This window comes from Vicugna pacos, chromosome 24 (assembly GCF_048564905.1).
Source record: "Vicugna pacos chromosome 24, VicPac4, whole genome shotgun sequence".
Taxonomy (NCBI): domain Eukaryota; kingdom Metazoa; phylum Chordata; class Mammalia; order Artiodactyla; family Camelidae; genus Vicugna; species Vicugna pacos.
In genome coordinates, this window is record NC_133010.1 from 19057414 (window position 1) to 19073691 (window position 16278).

The 16278-nt window shown below is 45.0% G+C and overlaps 1 protein-coding gene and 1 non-coding gene across 3 annotated transcripts in view; one reads left to right on the forward strand and one right to left on the reverse strand.

Moving 5' to 3' along the window:
• The window catches only part of NPC1 (NPC intracellular cholesterol transporter 1), a 38936-nt gene that overhangs the window by 13226 nt on the left and 9432 nt on the right, over nucleotides 1-16278 (forward strand). For both annotated transcript variants that reach the window (XM_006205105.4, XM_072949106.1), the window contains exons 4-14: nucleotides 384-559; nucleotides 3204-3371; nucleotides 4103-4352; nucleotides 6064-6137; nucleotides 6634-7004; nucleotides 8127-8353; nucleotides 9325-9425; nucleotides 11525-11627; nucleotides 13096-13285; nucleotides 13717-13899; nucleotides 14635-14749. In XM_006205105.4, the coding sequence (XP_006205167.2) occupies nucleotides 384-559; nucleotides 3204-3371; nucleotides 4103-4352; nucleotides 6064-6137; nucleotides 6634-7004; nucleotides 8127-8353; nucleotides 9325-9425; nucleotides 11525-11627; nucleotides 13096-13285; nucleotides 13717-13899; nucleotides 14635-14749 (1958 nt within the window). The remainder of the gene's footprint in view (nucleotides 1-383; nucleotides 560-3203; nucleotides 3372-4102; nucleotides 4353-6063; nucleotides 6138-6633; nucleotides 7005-8126; nucleotides 8354-9324; nucleotides 9426-11524; nucleotides 11628-13095; nucleotides 13286-13716; nucleotides 13900-14634; nucleotides 14750-16278) is intronic.
• On the reverse strand, nucleotides 3910-3979 carry TRNAA-UGC (transfer RNA alanine (anticodon UGC)). Its single transcript has one exon. It is a non-coding gene; the product is annotated as a tRNA-Ala (tRNA).

Consider the following 16278-nt stretch of genomic DNA (forward strand, 5'->3'; position numbering starts at 1 on the left):
GATGAAAATTCTAATGTGTAAATCTCACTTTTCTCCCTTTTTTTCTTCTTAATGAGAATTATCACCATGCTGTTCCTTAAGTCCTTTTAGCTTCAAGACAAAGGAAATATCTCTGAATTATAAAGTGCAGAATCAGAGAGCATTTGTCTCATTCTAAAATTACATCTGGGCAGCATAAATGTAGTATTTAGGGTAGGTTTTAAAGAGGTGTCTTTATTTTAACATGGGGTTTAATGTTTAGAATTTCTGGGTTTAATATATCCTCGTGGTAATCCATTTACCACTTTACAATAAATTTCAAATATTCTTTGTCTATTTTAAATCATCTTTTTGCTGGCCCTGTTATCTGTGATGTCATACAAAATAGTTTACTGTTTCTTTAGGTGTCCATCCTGTTTTTATAACCTAATGAACCTGTTTTGTGAGCTGACATGTAGCCCTCGACAAAGTCAGTTTCTGAATGTCACAGCAACTGAAGATTACGTTGATCCTGTTACAAACCAGACAAAAACAAATGTGAAAGAATTACAATACTATGTTGGAGAGAGTTTTGCCAATGGTAAGTAAACTTTTTAATTACTCCTCTTGTACATTTGGTATCAGGACAGTAGATTAAATTGTTCCTTTATGTTGTCCAGTCAACTCTGAAAATGACAGTTTTTAGTTCCATTGGCCATGAAATGCGAATTGTTGCTTTACTTGTGTTCTGGGACGTGAGCTACAACCTATAAAACAATCTCCTTTAAGTATTTACTTTAATGCCTTCCTAACTCTAGGTTCCCACACGGACGTTGTTAGTACGTGCAGGTTTTCTTCTGAGCCGTTGATAGTGGGAAGTTTGTACTTGGGTGGAAGCAGGGGTTGCTTATATGGGAATTCTGTGCTTTCTGCTCAGTTTTACTGTGAACTTAAAACTGCCCTAAAAAATAAAGGTCATTTAAAAAAAAAAAGAGAGACATAATGCTAATTGAGAAGAGAATGGATACGTACGTTGGAGCGTGGTCATAGTCTATAATGGAATACGTGAAACTCTTAAAATGTGTGAATTAGAGTTATGTCATCCATGTGAATGACTCTTAAATACTGACTGAAAAGAAGTTACAGAATACATGTAGTATGTTTATATTAAACAGTGCTTCATATTTATGGATACAATATATCATAAATGCACACAAACGTGTGGGAAAAATAAACATTAGATTCAGGGTTGTAATTACTTTAAGGACGGGGTGGTTAGGAGGCTGCAGCTCTATCTGTAGTGTATTTTTTTTAAAGTCGAGGCAAATGTTGTAAAATAGTGAGATTGACAGAGCTGGGTGGTGAGTAAGGGAGAATCGTATTTTCTATATGCTTGAAATATTTAATTAAAACCTGAAAACCGAATGGTGAGCTGAGGGGTGTGAGGGAATTACTCAGAAAACAGGATAGAGCTATAAAGTTCTGAAAATTATCAAAAGAAATGACACGTGGGATAAAGTGTGGAGCTCCAGAAAGAGACTTGGGGAGAGGCAGTAAGCATGTCTATGTGATATAACTTATATGTGGAATCTAAAAATAACACAAATGAGTCTATATGCAAAACAGAAACAGACCCACAGACGCAGAAAGCAAACTTACGGTTACCGAAGGGGAAAGGGAGGGAGGGAGGGAAGAATTAGGAGTCTGGGGTTAACAGATACAAACTACTATACAGAAAATAGATAAGCAACAAGGATTTACTGTATAGCACAGAGAATCTTGTAGTAACCTATAGTGGAATATAATCTGGAAAAAAAATGAATCAGTTTGTTGTACACCTGAAACTAACACAATATTGTAAATCAACTGTACTTCAAAACAAAAAAAAAAAAGGATGAAGTTCAGATACCTGTTACAGCACGGATGGACCTTGAAAACATTATGCTAAGTGATAGAAGCCAGTCGCAAAAGACTGCTTATTACATGATTCCATTTATACAAAATGTCCAAAATTGGCAAATCTACAGAGACAGAAGTAGATGAATGATTGCTTAGGGTTTGGGGAGGATGGAGGAGACAAGGGAGCCTTGGACATACAGGGTTTCTTATTTCAAGGTGATGAAAATGTTTTAAAGTTGACCATGGCGGTGGTTGCAACGTATCCATGAACATGCCAGAATCCGTTAAATTGTACCTTTATTTTTTATTTACTTATTTTTTTAACGTTACACCAAGACTTTACTTACTTTGAAAAAAAATGTTTTGTTATGGTGATAGCTTCAGGTCTCGTATCACTAAATTGTGACTCTAAATAGGCAAGTTGTGTGATACATGAATTATCTCAAGCTAGTTAAAAAAAGAAAAAAGAAAAGGAAATCCATACCTAAATATAGCTCAGGAAAACTATAAAACTCCAAAGACAGATCTCTTGAAAGCAAGTGGAGAAAAGATACAAATCACTTCAAAAGAGTGACAGTTGGGGAAGTCATTCCTTTCTAATCAGTGACAGAGGCCTGAAGACGATGGAGTCATCACAGTTCTAGAGAAGACAGCTGTTGCTCTAGCGAAACTGTCTTTCAAGAGTGAGGGTAAAACACGTTGAATTTGTAAGTACCTCCTTAAAGTTTAGGGAAAGCAAATTCTGGGAGGTTTCTAACAAGCAGGGACTAGTAATTGAATATTGATGTAAGAGCCATTCCTACTACTTCCTTAAATGCCTAATGTCATCGACGTTATTCTTATTTCATGTGTTGTCTTCAATTGCAGTAAAATAAAACCAAAAAAGAGAGTTGTATTAGGTTCATTCACACGTGAGCTCGGTCCTAAAACCAGTTTTCACCCTGGAAGTCCCACAATTCCCCAGCTGTGGAGTTTCCTGCCAAAACCAGCTTCATTCAATGCAGAGGCGTTGAGGTCCTTCGCCTCCCCTTTCTTAGCCTTTAGTGTGCTCTTCTGTGCGGTGGGGGTCATACTTCTCCACCGTGGGCCCCCGGAATGACGTAAGCCTTTCCTATCTTTTACTTTTAAGTTGCTTGGCACCTGGCCCAGCATAGTTCTTGCAGGATGATAAGCAGGTTTCAGAGGTGATTCCTGCCGTTAGTGCTTGCTGCCCTGAGTTCCAGCCCATGGCCCCTGATTGCAGTGTGTCTGGATTTCCAAGTTCACATTCAAGAGGCCTGTAAGATCGCGCCGGGTGAATGAAGGCGGCACAGCGTTTCAGTCTCTCTCCCTTGCTCTCCTGCCAGCGATGTACAATGCCTGCAGGGACGTGGAGGCCCCCTCGAGTAACGACAAGGCCCTGGGCCTGCTGTGCGGGAGGGAGGCCGAAGCCTGCAACGCCACCAACTGGATCGAGTACATGTTCAACAAGGACAACGGCCAGGCTCCTTTCACCATCACACCCATCTTTTCAGGTGGGGATCAAGACTCCCAGTTTGGTGCATTTATAATTTTCTTTAAACCCAGGAACTGTAAACTGCAGTAGGAAGGTAAATTCAGCTAACTAGGTCCTAGAGTTCCCTCCAAAGAGAGAGGAAGCTAGAGCATTTATCCTGCCCCTGGTTAACATAGGGACTGGGCACGGGGTTGAGGAGGAGGAAGAATTGTCCTCAGGTACTGAATACGTAATTGGAAGAAATAAGCTGTTAAGGAAAAAAAAAGTGGTGGGGGGAGCCTCTCAGAAGCTCTGCGGTAGTATTAGACTAGCTCCTCAGTGGAGATAAGACTCAACTGAAGATTTACCTTGGACTGTGATGTATTTGGATCCTGGTGATGAACCCTGTGCCCAAAGTTATTGAGGTGACTTAAAATTTTACGGGATCAAGCAGCAAAACATAATGTGATCACCCAGAAACCTCCAGTCCTTTTTATTCTTCCAGTTGTGTTATTTATTTTTAAAATTTATTTTCTAGAGGGAGGTAATTAGGTTTACTTATTCATTTACATTTTTGATGGTGGTACTGGGGATTGAACCCAGGACCCCATGCATGCAAAGCATGCACTCTACCGCTGAGCTACACCCTGCCCGCCGTGTTACTTATTTCTGTGTGCTTATCATTGGCTTTAGATATAGTTTAACACAAACTTTTTAGTGGTTTTTTTTCTTTTTAATGGAGACATCCACTCAACGCAATCCTTCCCACAGATCTTCCAACACAGGGGATGGAGCCCATGAACAATGCCACCAAGGGCTGTGACGAGTCTGTGGATGAGGTCACGGGGCCATGCAGCTGCCAGGACTGCTTGCTGGTGTGTGGCCCCAAGCCCCAGCCCCCGCCCTCTCCTGCTCCCTGGAGAATCCTGGGCCTGGACGCCATGTACGTCATCATGTGGAGCACCTACATGGCCTTCTTGGTTGTGTTTTTTGGAGCATTTTTTGCCGTGTGGTGCTACAGGTAACCTGTTTTGTTTTTCTTCCAGGGCAAGAAGAGTGAAATTACCCAAGTGGCACTTGTAGCTTTCACTTGGCAGACTTTGGTTTATTAGAACAGGAAACACCTGCATTAATACCATTCCATGAGTTGCTCGTGTCCTACAACCAGTCCACAATCAAAAGCCTTTTTAGACATTGAAACATTTCAAGTCAGTTTGGCTGATTTATTCAAAACAGCATGTGATTTAAAGCACCCGTTCTTTAACAGAAATTCTCGTGAGCTGAATCTAAATGCAATGCTCTAGTCCTTTTAGATATTTGCATCTTGATTTAGGACAGCATGTTTTTTAAAAAAGTTTTTACTTTGAAATAATGTTACCAAAAAGGTACAAAAACTGTAGAATTTATATATATCCTCTACCAGCTTCCCCTAATGTTACAGCTCACTCCACCCATAGTATGTAATTTAATCAGATCTATGCAGATAACACTGGTGTACGATCATTGGCTAAACCACAGTCTTTATTCAAGTCTCACCAGTTTTTCTAATGCACTTTTTCTGTTTCAGGACCCTGTGTCACAGTCAGTTTTTGTTCTGTTTGTCTCCTCCAACCTGTGACAGTTTCCCATCTTTCCTTTTCTTTTCTGGCCTTGACACTTTTGATGAGTCAGTGATTTTGTAGACTGTGCCCTGATTTGGCTTTATCTGACATTCTCTCACGATTAGATTGAGGTTATATGTTTTTGATAATGTCACGGAAGTGGTGTGTCTTCTCAGTGTGTCATGTCAGGGGCTTATGATGTCAGTATGTCTCATCGCTGATGACATTAGCCTTGATCACTTGGTTAAGGAGGTGCCTGCTGGGTCTCTCCACTGTGAAGTTACTGTTTCTCCCTTTGGGATTGATAAATATATTAGGGGAGATACGTTGAGACTATGGCAACGCTTCGTTTCTCCTCAGACTGTCACCGCTGGGCTTAGCATCCTTCAGTGATGTTGTCTGCAGTCCTTGCTGCTGTGGTGTTTGCCTAATGGTGACTTTGTGTTTCTCGTTCCTTCTCCATTTTCCAGTTGGACTTACTTTGTGCAGAGAGTTAATCCTTCTCCCCTACTTAATGTATTTATTCAGTTATATTTACATCATGGGACTTTTTTTTTAATTCTGTGGGCACAGTACCATCATTTATTTTGTTGCTTGGATTTTTCTCAATTTTAACCACTGGGATCACCTTCTGGGGACTCCTTTGTTTTCGTAACATGCCCCTGCCTTCCTCAAGCTGGTACTTATTTTCTGGAATCACAAGATGTTCCAGGCTCATCTTCTGTTTTTCCTGCCCCAGCCCTAGAAGCAAGCTCTTCTGCAAGGAGTGCTGGTTCCTTTCACTGCAGAATGGTGTTTAGAAACCAAAATCTGGGCACTGGGTGTGCTCATTGCTCCTGCAATATCATGTCTACTATCATGTTTTTAAAGGACCTAAAACTTTTAAATATAAATGAGGGCTACAAGGTGAAATTATCCTCTATTCATTTGTTTTTTTTATACCCTATTAAATTTTCTCCTGAGACTGGTGAGCAGGGAGACCCAGAGCAAGGGAACTTAGGAGAAGGAACGCAACAACTAGGGAGGAAGCAAACAAGATGAGAAAGTAAGCTTGTAACAGGGTTATGGGAACGTCAGAACAGCCTCATTGTGCTGAAGTCCACTAACACGACACATGCTTTTATTTTTCAGGAAACGGTATTTTGTCTCCGAGTACACCCCCATTGATGGCAATATAGCTTTCTCTGTAAATGCCAGTGACAGAGGTAGGCACGTTTGTACTTAAACAAAAGAGTTAGGGCTATGTTTGCATGTTTACGTGCCTGTTCTGGGAGAGGCAATGAGCTCGTCCCGAGGACAGGGCTGTGATGGAGGCAGGGTCCTTGCCTTTGTGGCGCTGACAGTCCAGTGGGGGTGGCAGATCAGAACCAGGTAACCAGTAGTATCAGTGGAACAGCATGGCCTGGGATCAGAGCTGTGCACGCGCTAACGTAGCAGGAAAGGTTGGTGGGAGCTGCTCTGGAGAGGGTGCTGGGAGCACCCTGCTTTCCGAGGCTTGTGTGAGCAGTTGTTGCTCCAATCGGTGGGCGTGGCGGTCGTTGTGGGCCGGCAGGGACGGCAGGTTGCGGGGCTGGTGCGTCCCGGGCGTGGGCGCGGTTCCCGCCCCGAGCAAGCAGCCAGAGCTGATGTTCTCCCTGTTCCGACTTTCAGGAATAGCTTGGCTCTTAACCTCCACCCTCCCTTCCTCTCCCGCTCTTGCAGGGGAGGCGTCCTGCTGCGACCCTCTGGGGGCCGCGTTTGAGGGCTGCCTGAGGCGGCTCTTCGCGCAGTGGGGCTCCTTCTGCGTCCGCCACCCCGGCTGGGTCGTGTTCCTGTCGCTGGTCTTCATCAACGCCTGTTCGTCGGGCCTGGCGTTCGTGCGGGTCACCACCGACCCGGTGGACCTGTGGTCAGCCCCCGGCAGCCAGGCGCGCCGGGAGAAGGAGTACTTCGACGCGCACTTCGGGCCTTTCTTCCGCACAGAGCAGCTCATCATCCAGGCCCCGCACAGCCACCCGCACACCTACGAGCCTTACCCCTCGGGGTCCGACGTGCCCTTTGGGCCCCCGCTTGCCGTAGACATTTTACACCAGGTAATCTGCTCTTTGCAGAAATCGGTTGGGGCGGGGTGGCGGCGGGGAGCTGTGCTTTGCCAGCTTTTGACCAGTTCATTTGATGAGGGTTTGGAGCTGAACGTGGTGGTTTATCTTGAAAACCTTAACAATAAAAGTAAAGGTGCTTTTCACTTACTTTCCAAGACAGTGATAGGAGTTGAACTTAATGAAAAATTTAGACCGCCTTTATATTTATTTCATACAATATGTCTTGCTTGAAATTGAGATGTGAGTTTCTCTATCGAGACAGAATGTATTTATAATTCACCTCAGGAACTTAGGATTTGTCTTCCCTTGGTAATTGAAAAGGGGACCTTGGTAATTTTCCTGGGGACCAAGGCAGGAGCTGCTGGATCATGGCTGGTCCTGCCTGCAGGAGTGAACTTACCATGGCCTGCATGTGGCACCCCCCCCCCCCGCATTTGGGGAGAGGTGCATTTGGAATGAGATCTGTTCTCACAAAGGCCTTTACATCTGCCTGTTCACTTATCTCACTTGCCCTCGAGAGCTGCGTCTGGGAATAAACTGCATCCCACTTATTTTTTCTTTAAACGTTGCTGTTGCCCACAGAAAGTCTGATATCTTGAAAACATCAAAATGGTCCCAAGACTTTAATAGAATCTCTTCTCTACGCAATGACTGTTGCCTTTTCACAACTTGTTGCAAAAGATGCAAATGTAATCATTTACCTCCTGGTGTGTATTTCCTATCTGAAAATACAGGAATATATATAAATAATCATGGCATGGAGCAAGGTGGTGTTTGTTGGTGAGGGGAGTGTCGGGAAGACCAGGCCAATTGCCCCGCCTTCCCCTGTGGCCTTTTTGGTCACTGCTGGGAGAGGTTCATGTGCCTGGCGATGAGACCTGGCCTGTTGTGGTGTCCCCTCCCAGAGACACTGGCTACCTCTCAGCTGGATCTCCGTCCCAGTGTGCTGTTCCTCAGATACTTTACTGTAGTGGGTCTTAGCCCTCTCCCCTGTCTTAGGAGGGATTTCCCCAAATACTCTTTATCTTTTGACCCCTCAGGTCAATAATAGTGGAAATCAGAGAGAAATCTGGTGTATTTCTGGGTTTGTTTATTTTAAAAATCACCTTTCAGGTTCTTGACTTACAAACAGCCATCGAAAACATTACTGCATCTTACAACAACGAGACTGTGACGTTTCAGGACATCTGCGTGGCCCCCCTCTCGCCATATAACAAGAACTGCACCATTCTTAGTGTGTTAAATTACTTCCAGAACAGCCACTCTGTGCTGGACCACGAAGTAGGGGACGACTTCTTCGTGTACGCGGATTACCACACGCACTTCCTGTACTGTGTCCGGTACGTGGCAGGGGACAGTCCATCCTTTGTTCCACCAGCATTTGAGCACTTGCTGTTGTAGTACTAGAGCCCCAGCAGTGAGCAAACAGCCAATAGCAGGACCCTTCCGGCAAAGCCTACGTTCCAGTGGAGGGAGACAGACGATGAACAGTAGATGCTTACCCTGACACCAGGTCGACATGATGCCCAGGGGGGAGAAGAAAGCCAGGTCGGGGTGGAGAGTGCAGGGAGGCAGCTGCTCTCCATGGACCTGCTCAAAGGGAGGGGAATGGAGGGAGCCTGTGAAAGTTGGAGGGAAGTGTCCCAGGTAGACGGGCAGCAAGTCCAAAGGCCCTGGGGTAGGGCGTTCGTGGTGTGTAACTGAGGCGCGGCAGGTACTGCTCAGTACCACGCCACCCTCAGCGATTCTGAGCTGGTTTCATAGTATAAAAATAAAAGTCTATAGTGCCTTTTTCTTGTCTTTCAAATGCAAATTGATACCACGATATTGAGTTTTTAAAATGTGCAGCCTCCCCTCCAAGTTGGGGCTGGATTGGAGGGCACTCCTCTTGCTCCACTCACTCGCTCCTTTCACATGCCTGTTCCCTCCTGTACTTTCTTTTCTTCCCTCCATCGCTGTTGCATAGAGCACCTGCACTTCCTTCTTCCCACATGAGTCTTCCCTCGGCCTAAAGACCTGCTTCTGTACAGCTCTCCTCTTTATGGTGCCAGTTTTCCCCCGTGTTAGTGGCTCCTCTCCGAGCACCCAGCACCAGGCAGTATCGACCCATCACACTGCTTTTGCCTGCATCTTACCTAGTGATTCTGAGCTCCCAAAAGCAAGTACTGAACTGCGTTATTCACCTAGGGAACCTCAGGCCCACGTTGTGCTTGGAATATAATCAGCCACGTGACTGTTTGTCGTATAAGCTTTCAGGTCTCTGTGATGTCTTGAGGTTCTAATTGGGAAATGTTTTCTAAATTCTTGGCAGGGCTCCTGCCTCTCTGAATGACACAAGTTTGCTGCACGATCCTTGCCTGGGGACGTTTGGTGGGCCGGTGTACCCGTGGCTCGTGTTAGGAGGCTATGATGGTGAGTGAGATGCTTTTACTTTTTCTGTTAGAGGAAGTAGCTGTGGTTCTGTCAAGTGGTAATTATGAAGATTTCGTAAATCGGGTGATGTACTTAATTCCCTATCTCTTAAATCCCAAAGACAGCATCTCCTTTGGCTTTGGATTTGAATTTTATTCTTGATTTGAAAGAAGTGGAATGCGTTAGCCATTTTTAGGTCACACTTTGGGAAGCTGTGGACAGCCGAGGATATTCCCTAGAATAATGCCGTCGTGCGCGCCCACAGAATGTGTTGCTCAGTTTCAAGGACTTGATGGAGCCCTTGAAACTCACCAGTAGAACCCCTCGGGAATCCGTGGAGCTCAGGTTTAGAACATCTGTAATGAGGAAGAGATGTGTGAGACACTGGAGACAAAAAACGAAGTTGATGGATTTCTTTTTCTTCTAAACCAGTTGGTTAAGAGTTCAAAGCCTTTTATAGTAGGAGGAGCAGTTGGTTTGCTCTTTGCTGGTTCCTGCACACCTTGGAACAGATTGTACTGGGTACGGTGGGGTAATGGTTCGTGTGACAACATTGGCATCTGAAGCCTGATCACAGGCGGCTCAGCAGGTTTTTCTCCAGTCCCGTGTTCTTCTCATCCGGTGGGAAGGGAGAAGTTGTGGCCTGTCTTTAAATTTTACTCTGCCTCATAGAATCCAGTGTCATTTCTAATCAGTGGCTAGCCACAGCCATCAAAATGAAATTTGGTCTGTACCTTACTCCTTCCACTAAAGTAAATGCAGATAGATCAAAGATTGAAATAGAAGAAGTGAAACTATTAAAGATCTAGAAGAAAATGCAGGAGGAATTTTTAAAAATAATTTCTAAATGGAGAAGGCATTTCTAAACAAGACACAAAATGCAGAAGCCACAAAAGGAAACACTGATGAATCTGACTATGTGAGAATTTAAAACACCTGTGTGGAGAAAACAGCAAACTGGAGGGAAAAAAAATTAGTATATATAACAGACAGCATTTCCTTAATACATAAAGAGCTCTTGCGGGGGGGAGAAAGGTCAGCAACCCAGAAGAAAAAGGGACAGAGCCATACGAATGTTAACAAAAGGAGAAATACAAATGGCTTTTTATTCCGTGGGGCAGTGCCGAACCTCACTCCGAATTAGTGAAATGCACCTCATTTCAGTTCTGCATAACAGATTAGCAGAGATCTACCTGTTCGGTAAAACCCTGTGTAGGGGAGAGTGTGGGGAAACTGCACTGTTGGTGAAAGATAAATGGTTACTAGGACATAAGCTCCAGGAAGGCAGAGGTCTCTGTCTCCTTTGCTCGCTGATGAATCCATCGACATTAGGGCTCAGGAAATATTCTGTTGGCTAAAGAAATGAGAAACAAGATAGCCTCTTTAGAGGGCAGCGTGGGACAGTATATCAAAATTTAAAAAGCACGTATTTTTGATTCAGCCATTGTTCCTGTAAAATTGATTCTCCAAATAAGTATTTTACAGATTAAAAATAATCAGGTTATTCTTTGTAGTTAATTCTGTTTATAATACTGGAAAAAATTGTAAAGATATCCAGTGACTGAATGTTGATTAAATTATACTAGAAAATATTACACAGTAGGAAAAAGAATAAAGAAGTGCTTTATGTACTAAAATGGAGCCATCTCAAGGCCCGAATTCAAAAGCAGAATTTGCAGAAGAACGTGTTACTATTTGTGCAAAGAAGAAAGAAAGGGGAAGACTGTGCCTGTGCGTGTGGAGCGTGGCTGGAGAGAGTTGCAGGCTGTCAGAGATGGGGAGGAGAATGAGGAAGGAGAGAGACTTTGCCCTGAACACCTTTCCACTCTGTTTGAAAATGTTACCATGCACGCGCTGTGTAGCAGTGATATGATACGAATGACAGCTGTGCATGCTTCTGCCGGAGAGTCCTTTCTCTTCTCTAGCTGGACCATGTGGATGCTAGCTCAGCGACTTCCTGTTTTGTTCTTTGAGTGCAGGCTTCAGCCCCAGCAGGAAACCAGTCACCCAGCTGCCTTGTGGTTTTTCCCCTTGTATTCTGTATGTAGTTTTCTGCACGCTTGTAACCTGCTTCTTGATGTCACCTTTTTCCTTTCTAGATCAAAACTACAATAACGCCACAGCCCTTGTGATTACCTTTCCTGTCAATAATTACTATAATGATACAGAGAAGCTGCAGAGGGCGCAGGCCTGGGAAACAGCGTGAGTTGCTCACAGGGTCTAAACAACCCGGTCTTTTTGTGGGAAGCGGGTCACTAGCAGGAGGCACTTAACACTTCGTTCAGCTCAATTAACCAACAGATCTAAGCTGCGTCCTTTTTTTAACTTGGTACTAGTGATGCGGCAAAAAAGTCTGTAAGTGAATTTACCTGTAAACTTTATGTAAATGCACATCCCTGCAACCGGAATGTAAAAGTATCTGTGCAGAAACATGCCTTGTTCATTTTCTAACAGCAAAAACTGGGAGCATGCAGAGTGTGTATTAGGAAGGAGAAGTACCGTAGAATATTAGGCTGTCATTAAAGGTGGTGAGGTAAATAAATGGATCAAGACGTATTAAATAAAAACTGCCATCAGCACGTTTAGGTAAATCGATGCTGTGCATGTCGTCCGTGCAGTGACCCAGAAACCGGCTAGCTGTGTCATAACTGCTCGAAAACAGGAATTGGGGACTGAGCGGGGCAGGGACTTCGACTCATTGCTTTAGACCCTCTGGTATTTTCTTTCTTAAACAGCATTGTCGGGACATAATTCATATACCATACAATTCACCCATTTAAAGTGCACAAATCAGTAGCTTTTAGTATATTCACAGATACTTATGTGCTAACATCGCCACAGTCATTTTAGAGCATCTTCTCTACCACAGAGAGAAACCCCACCTCCTTGAGCGAGCACCCTCGTATCTGCTCACCCTCCCACATCGCAGCTCTGCACAACCACCAGTCTGCTTCTGTCTCCACATATTCTTCTGTTCCAGGCTTTTAAGTTTGGAATCATACACGTGGACTGTTGTGTCTGGCTTCTTTCACTTAGAATAACGTTTTCAGGGTTCATCCAAGTCAGCTCATATTAGTACCTCATTCCTCTTCATGGCTGAAGAATACTCCATCCTATGGATGGACCACCGTTCATTTCTTCATTCTTCAGTTGATGAACATTTGAGTTGTTTCTTCCTTTTGACTATAATGAGTAATGCTGTAAACATTCGTATACAGGTTTTTGTGTGACATCTGTTTTCATTTCTCTTGCATGGCAGATACCTAGGAGTAGAAATGCTGGGTCATATGGTAACTCTTTGGGGAACTTCCAGACTTTTTCCCAAAGTGGCCGCACCATTTTACACTCCCACCAGTGGTGTATGAAGGTTTCAAATTCTCCACATCCTCACCAACACTTGTTACTACCTGACTTTTTTATTCTGGCTCTCCTAGTGTGTATGAAGTGGTATCTCATTGCAGTGTTGATGTGTTCTAAATGACAGAAGACTCAGCATGTCTGGAGCTTTATAATTTAGAGGTGTCTTACCGTCTCCCCTCCAGGGTAGAAGACTCTGCTGAGGGCTGAGGGTTGAGGGTGGCTTTTGCATCATAGAAGTTAGCAGGGAGTTCCTTACTCTGCTGTCACTCAAGCTTTAACTAAAAATACAAAATTTTGCTTACCCTTTTAGGTTTATTAACTTTGTGAAAAACTACAAGAATCCAAATCTGACCATTTCTTTTAAGGCTGAGCGAAGTATTGAAGATGAGCTAAATCGTGAAAGTAACGGTGACATCGTCACTATTCTAATCAGCTATGCCGTCATGTTTTTATATATTTCCATAGCCTTGGGGCATATCAAAAGCTGGCGCAGGCTTCTGGTAAGTGGGTGTGTGTGTGTGTGTGTGTGTGAAATGGCAATGCACAGAGTGATGTCATGTTTCTGTCTCTACTTAATCCTAATTCATCATGTTCAAAACTGTCTTAAATGGTCCTGGGTTTCGATTGTATGTAACATTTTTCTGCTTCCCGCATGTGTTTCCTTCAGTTCCAGCTTTTTTGTTTATCTTTAAAATTTATTTCACATAATGCAGTTTTTTCTAATTTGTCCACCCCATCGCCTAAGAATGTAGGCTCATAAAATATGTTGCTAGGGAAGACCAGGACAATTTTTCGTATCTTCTTTTATCCTGGGAATTGTACTTTTAAATCTAGATGGGCTCTACACGTAAAGAGGTGAAAATAAGGACCTTTTAGGAATAGGACCACAAATACCCACAGCGACGATCTGTGTCTTTGCCACATCTCCCAGGTGGACTCTAAAATCTCGCTGGGCGTCGCGGGCGTCCTGATGGTGCTGAGCTCGGTGGTGTGCTCCTTGGGCATCTTCAGCTACGCTGGGGTCCCCCTGACCCTCATTGTGATAGAGGTCATCCCGTTCTTGGTGCTGGCCGTTGGGGTGGACAACATCTTCATTCTGGTCCAGACCTACCAGGTACGTCTCAGTCTAACCAGTCCTGGCATCTGACCGGGTACAGGCTCCACAGGTGACTGTTCAGCTCCAGGCAGAGTATTTGTGGGTGTGACGCTGGAGGCTTTGTGTCCATTCCCTGCCGTGGTTAATTGTTCTGGACAGTTTGAGAGCAGGAAGTTCACCCTTCTCTCTGGTTGGTGGACTAGATATAAAGTGAGAACGTGGTTTCGAATATGTGCAAGACGTGTGCAAAAGGGGCTAATAACATGCTATGGAAAATATTTTGGGTATGACTGCTATTAAAATGATTCTCAACAAAATGTAGAAGAATGAGAGATTTGTCAGAGGTACCACTGGAAGGAAGAAGGTCACAACAGGACCTGCTGATGTGAAAATGACCTCCATCAGGGAGCCTTGTTCTGTAGCCTTTACCTGTGGGGAGACCCAGTGGCATGTCGGAGTGTCATTTAAAGGTCCAGCCACCTGCAGCCTGTGTTGCGTGTATTTTCCGAAGAACATGATTCATCCCTCCCCTGAGCGTCTAAGCTGTTCCCTATTTCCGGGATTCAGAAATGCCCCAAGTGAATCAATGTGAGAAGTTTCGGGTCCTGGCTCTGTTGTATAAAGTTTATACCCAATAAGTCGATGCTACTGGTCATTTCCCTTTTCCGTTGAGTTAACACAAGGCAGCAGAGAGGCGGCATTTTAATTGAGAAATTTTAATGCCACACGTTTACCCTTTTTTTTTCTTTTAAGAGAGATGAACGTCTTCAAGGGGAAACCCTGGACCAACAGCTGGGCAGGGTCCTTGGGGAAGTGGCTCCGAGTATGTTCCTGTCGTCCTTCTCAGAGACGGTAGCGTTTTTCTTAGGTAATTGCTCTGAGTTCTCCCAGTCCTGCAGCTTGCTGCGCCTGGGTGTCTGCATATACCCCTTTGTGTTCTTCCTGTTTTAAGCTTTATTCTGTAGTTGGGAAGTATGGGAGTGGACCCCAAGAAAGACAGGTGGCAGTGTCTTGGGAGTCGTGAGCAAGTGCCTTCTTTCTCACGTTGTTTCAGGACTGCCTGGGTGCTGGGGTCCAGATACCTAGGACCCCTCTGCCCCTTCCCCTTTTGGGCACCCCCGGCAAATGTGGGTGTCCTGTAGAGCCACCGAATCCTTCCTACTGCAATGTGGAGCCGCGGTTCCAGAGTCACAGGCATTAGGTCGCACGGCGTTTGCCGCCGTTCTCCTCGGAACGCACGGTTCATTGGGGAGCAGCCTCGTAAATGACAGAGGTTCTCGGACCTTCTCTCAGTCCAAGGAGCCAGAGTAAGGACAGAACCCAGCACGTGGAGAAATCACCTAGCCTTCCCAGCAGGACCCCCGGCTCCATCTCTGGTGGGTAGTAGGAGGAAACTGACCACATCCTCTGAGGAGGGTGCTGATTAGACTCACCCAGGGAAGGCCCACGACCCATGGGTCACAGAAGGAGATGGCTGCAGGGCCACCAGGCCATCTTACCAGGGGCCGCAGGAGGGTGGTGCTCTTCCTGCACAGATGCAGTTAGCACGTGTCGTTCTCCGTTTCCACAAAGCAATGCGCTTTGGAACTCATGGGCGTTGTGGTTCCTTTTGATGGATACAGGTGCACAAAAGTCACTTCCTCTTTTCACTTCTATTGTTAGAAAGCCAGTGCAAGTGAGCTGGCGACAGCAGCTGACACTCAAGTTGAAGTGACTGGGGGCACATGAGGACTAGGGGGACCCGTGGCGCCCAGAGTCTCAGGTCCTGTCTAAAAAGGCATTAGCCCAGTGCTGCCCAGTTTTTTTTCCTCAAGCAACACTGTGAATCTATATTTTTTTTGTCAAATATCATTGTTAAATATTGGCTCCTTATTTTCCTGTTCATGTTTTTTAATCCTGAAGTGGGCTGACATACATCTGGCCCGTGGGCTGCCAGTTTCCAGTGTAAGCCTCAGCCTGGAGGATGCTTAGCGCACCCTCATCTGATTGTAGCTACACTGAGAGACTGCAGTGATGATGCCGTGGTACCTGGGAAGTACCACCCCACTTGTGGGGGGAGCGTGGAAGGTGCTATAGGAAATGGCTGATGTGAACCGTTCTCAAATGTTAATACACATAAATTTGCTTGGAGAGCTTCTTAAATTACAGTGTTGGGGTCATCGAATTCTGAACAGGAGAACTGGGGTTGAGTTCCCGTTGTCTTGGTAAAGGAGGATGGGGCCGGGTCCTGGGAACCTACATTTTTAGCTCCCCAGGTGGTTCTGGTGCCGAAGGCATCTTGGGAGCACAGGGCTCACAGGCTGCCCTCCAGTCCTGTGACACCCACAGACTTGGCGGTCTGCCTTTGGGGGGCGGCGGAGGCTCCTCGCGGCTTTGGCGTGTTCTGGTGCCTCGTGT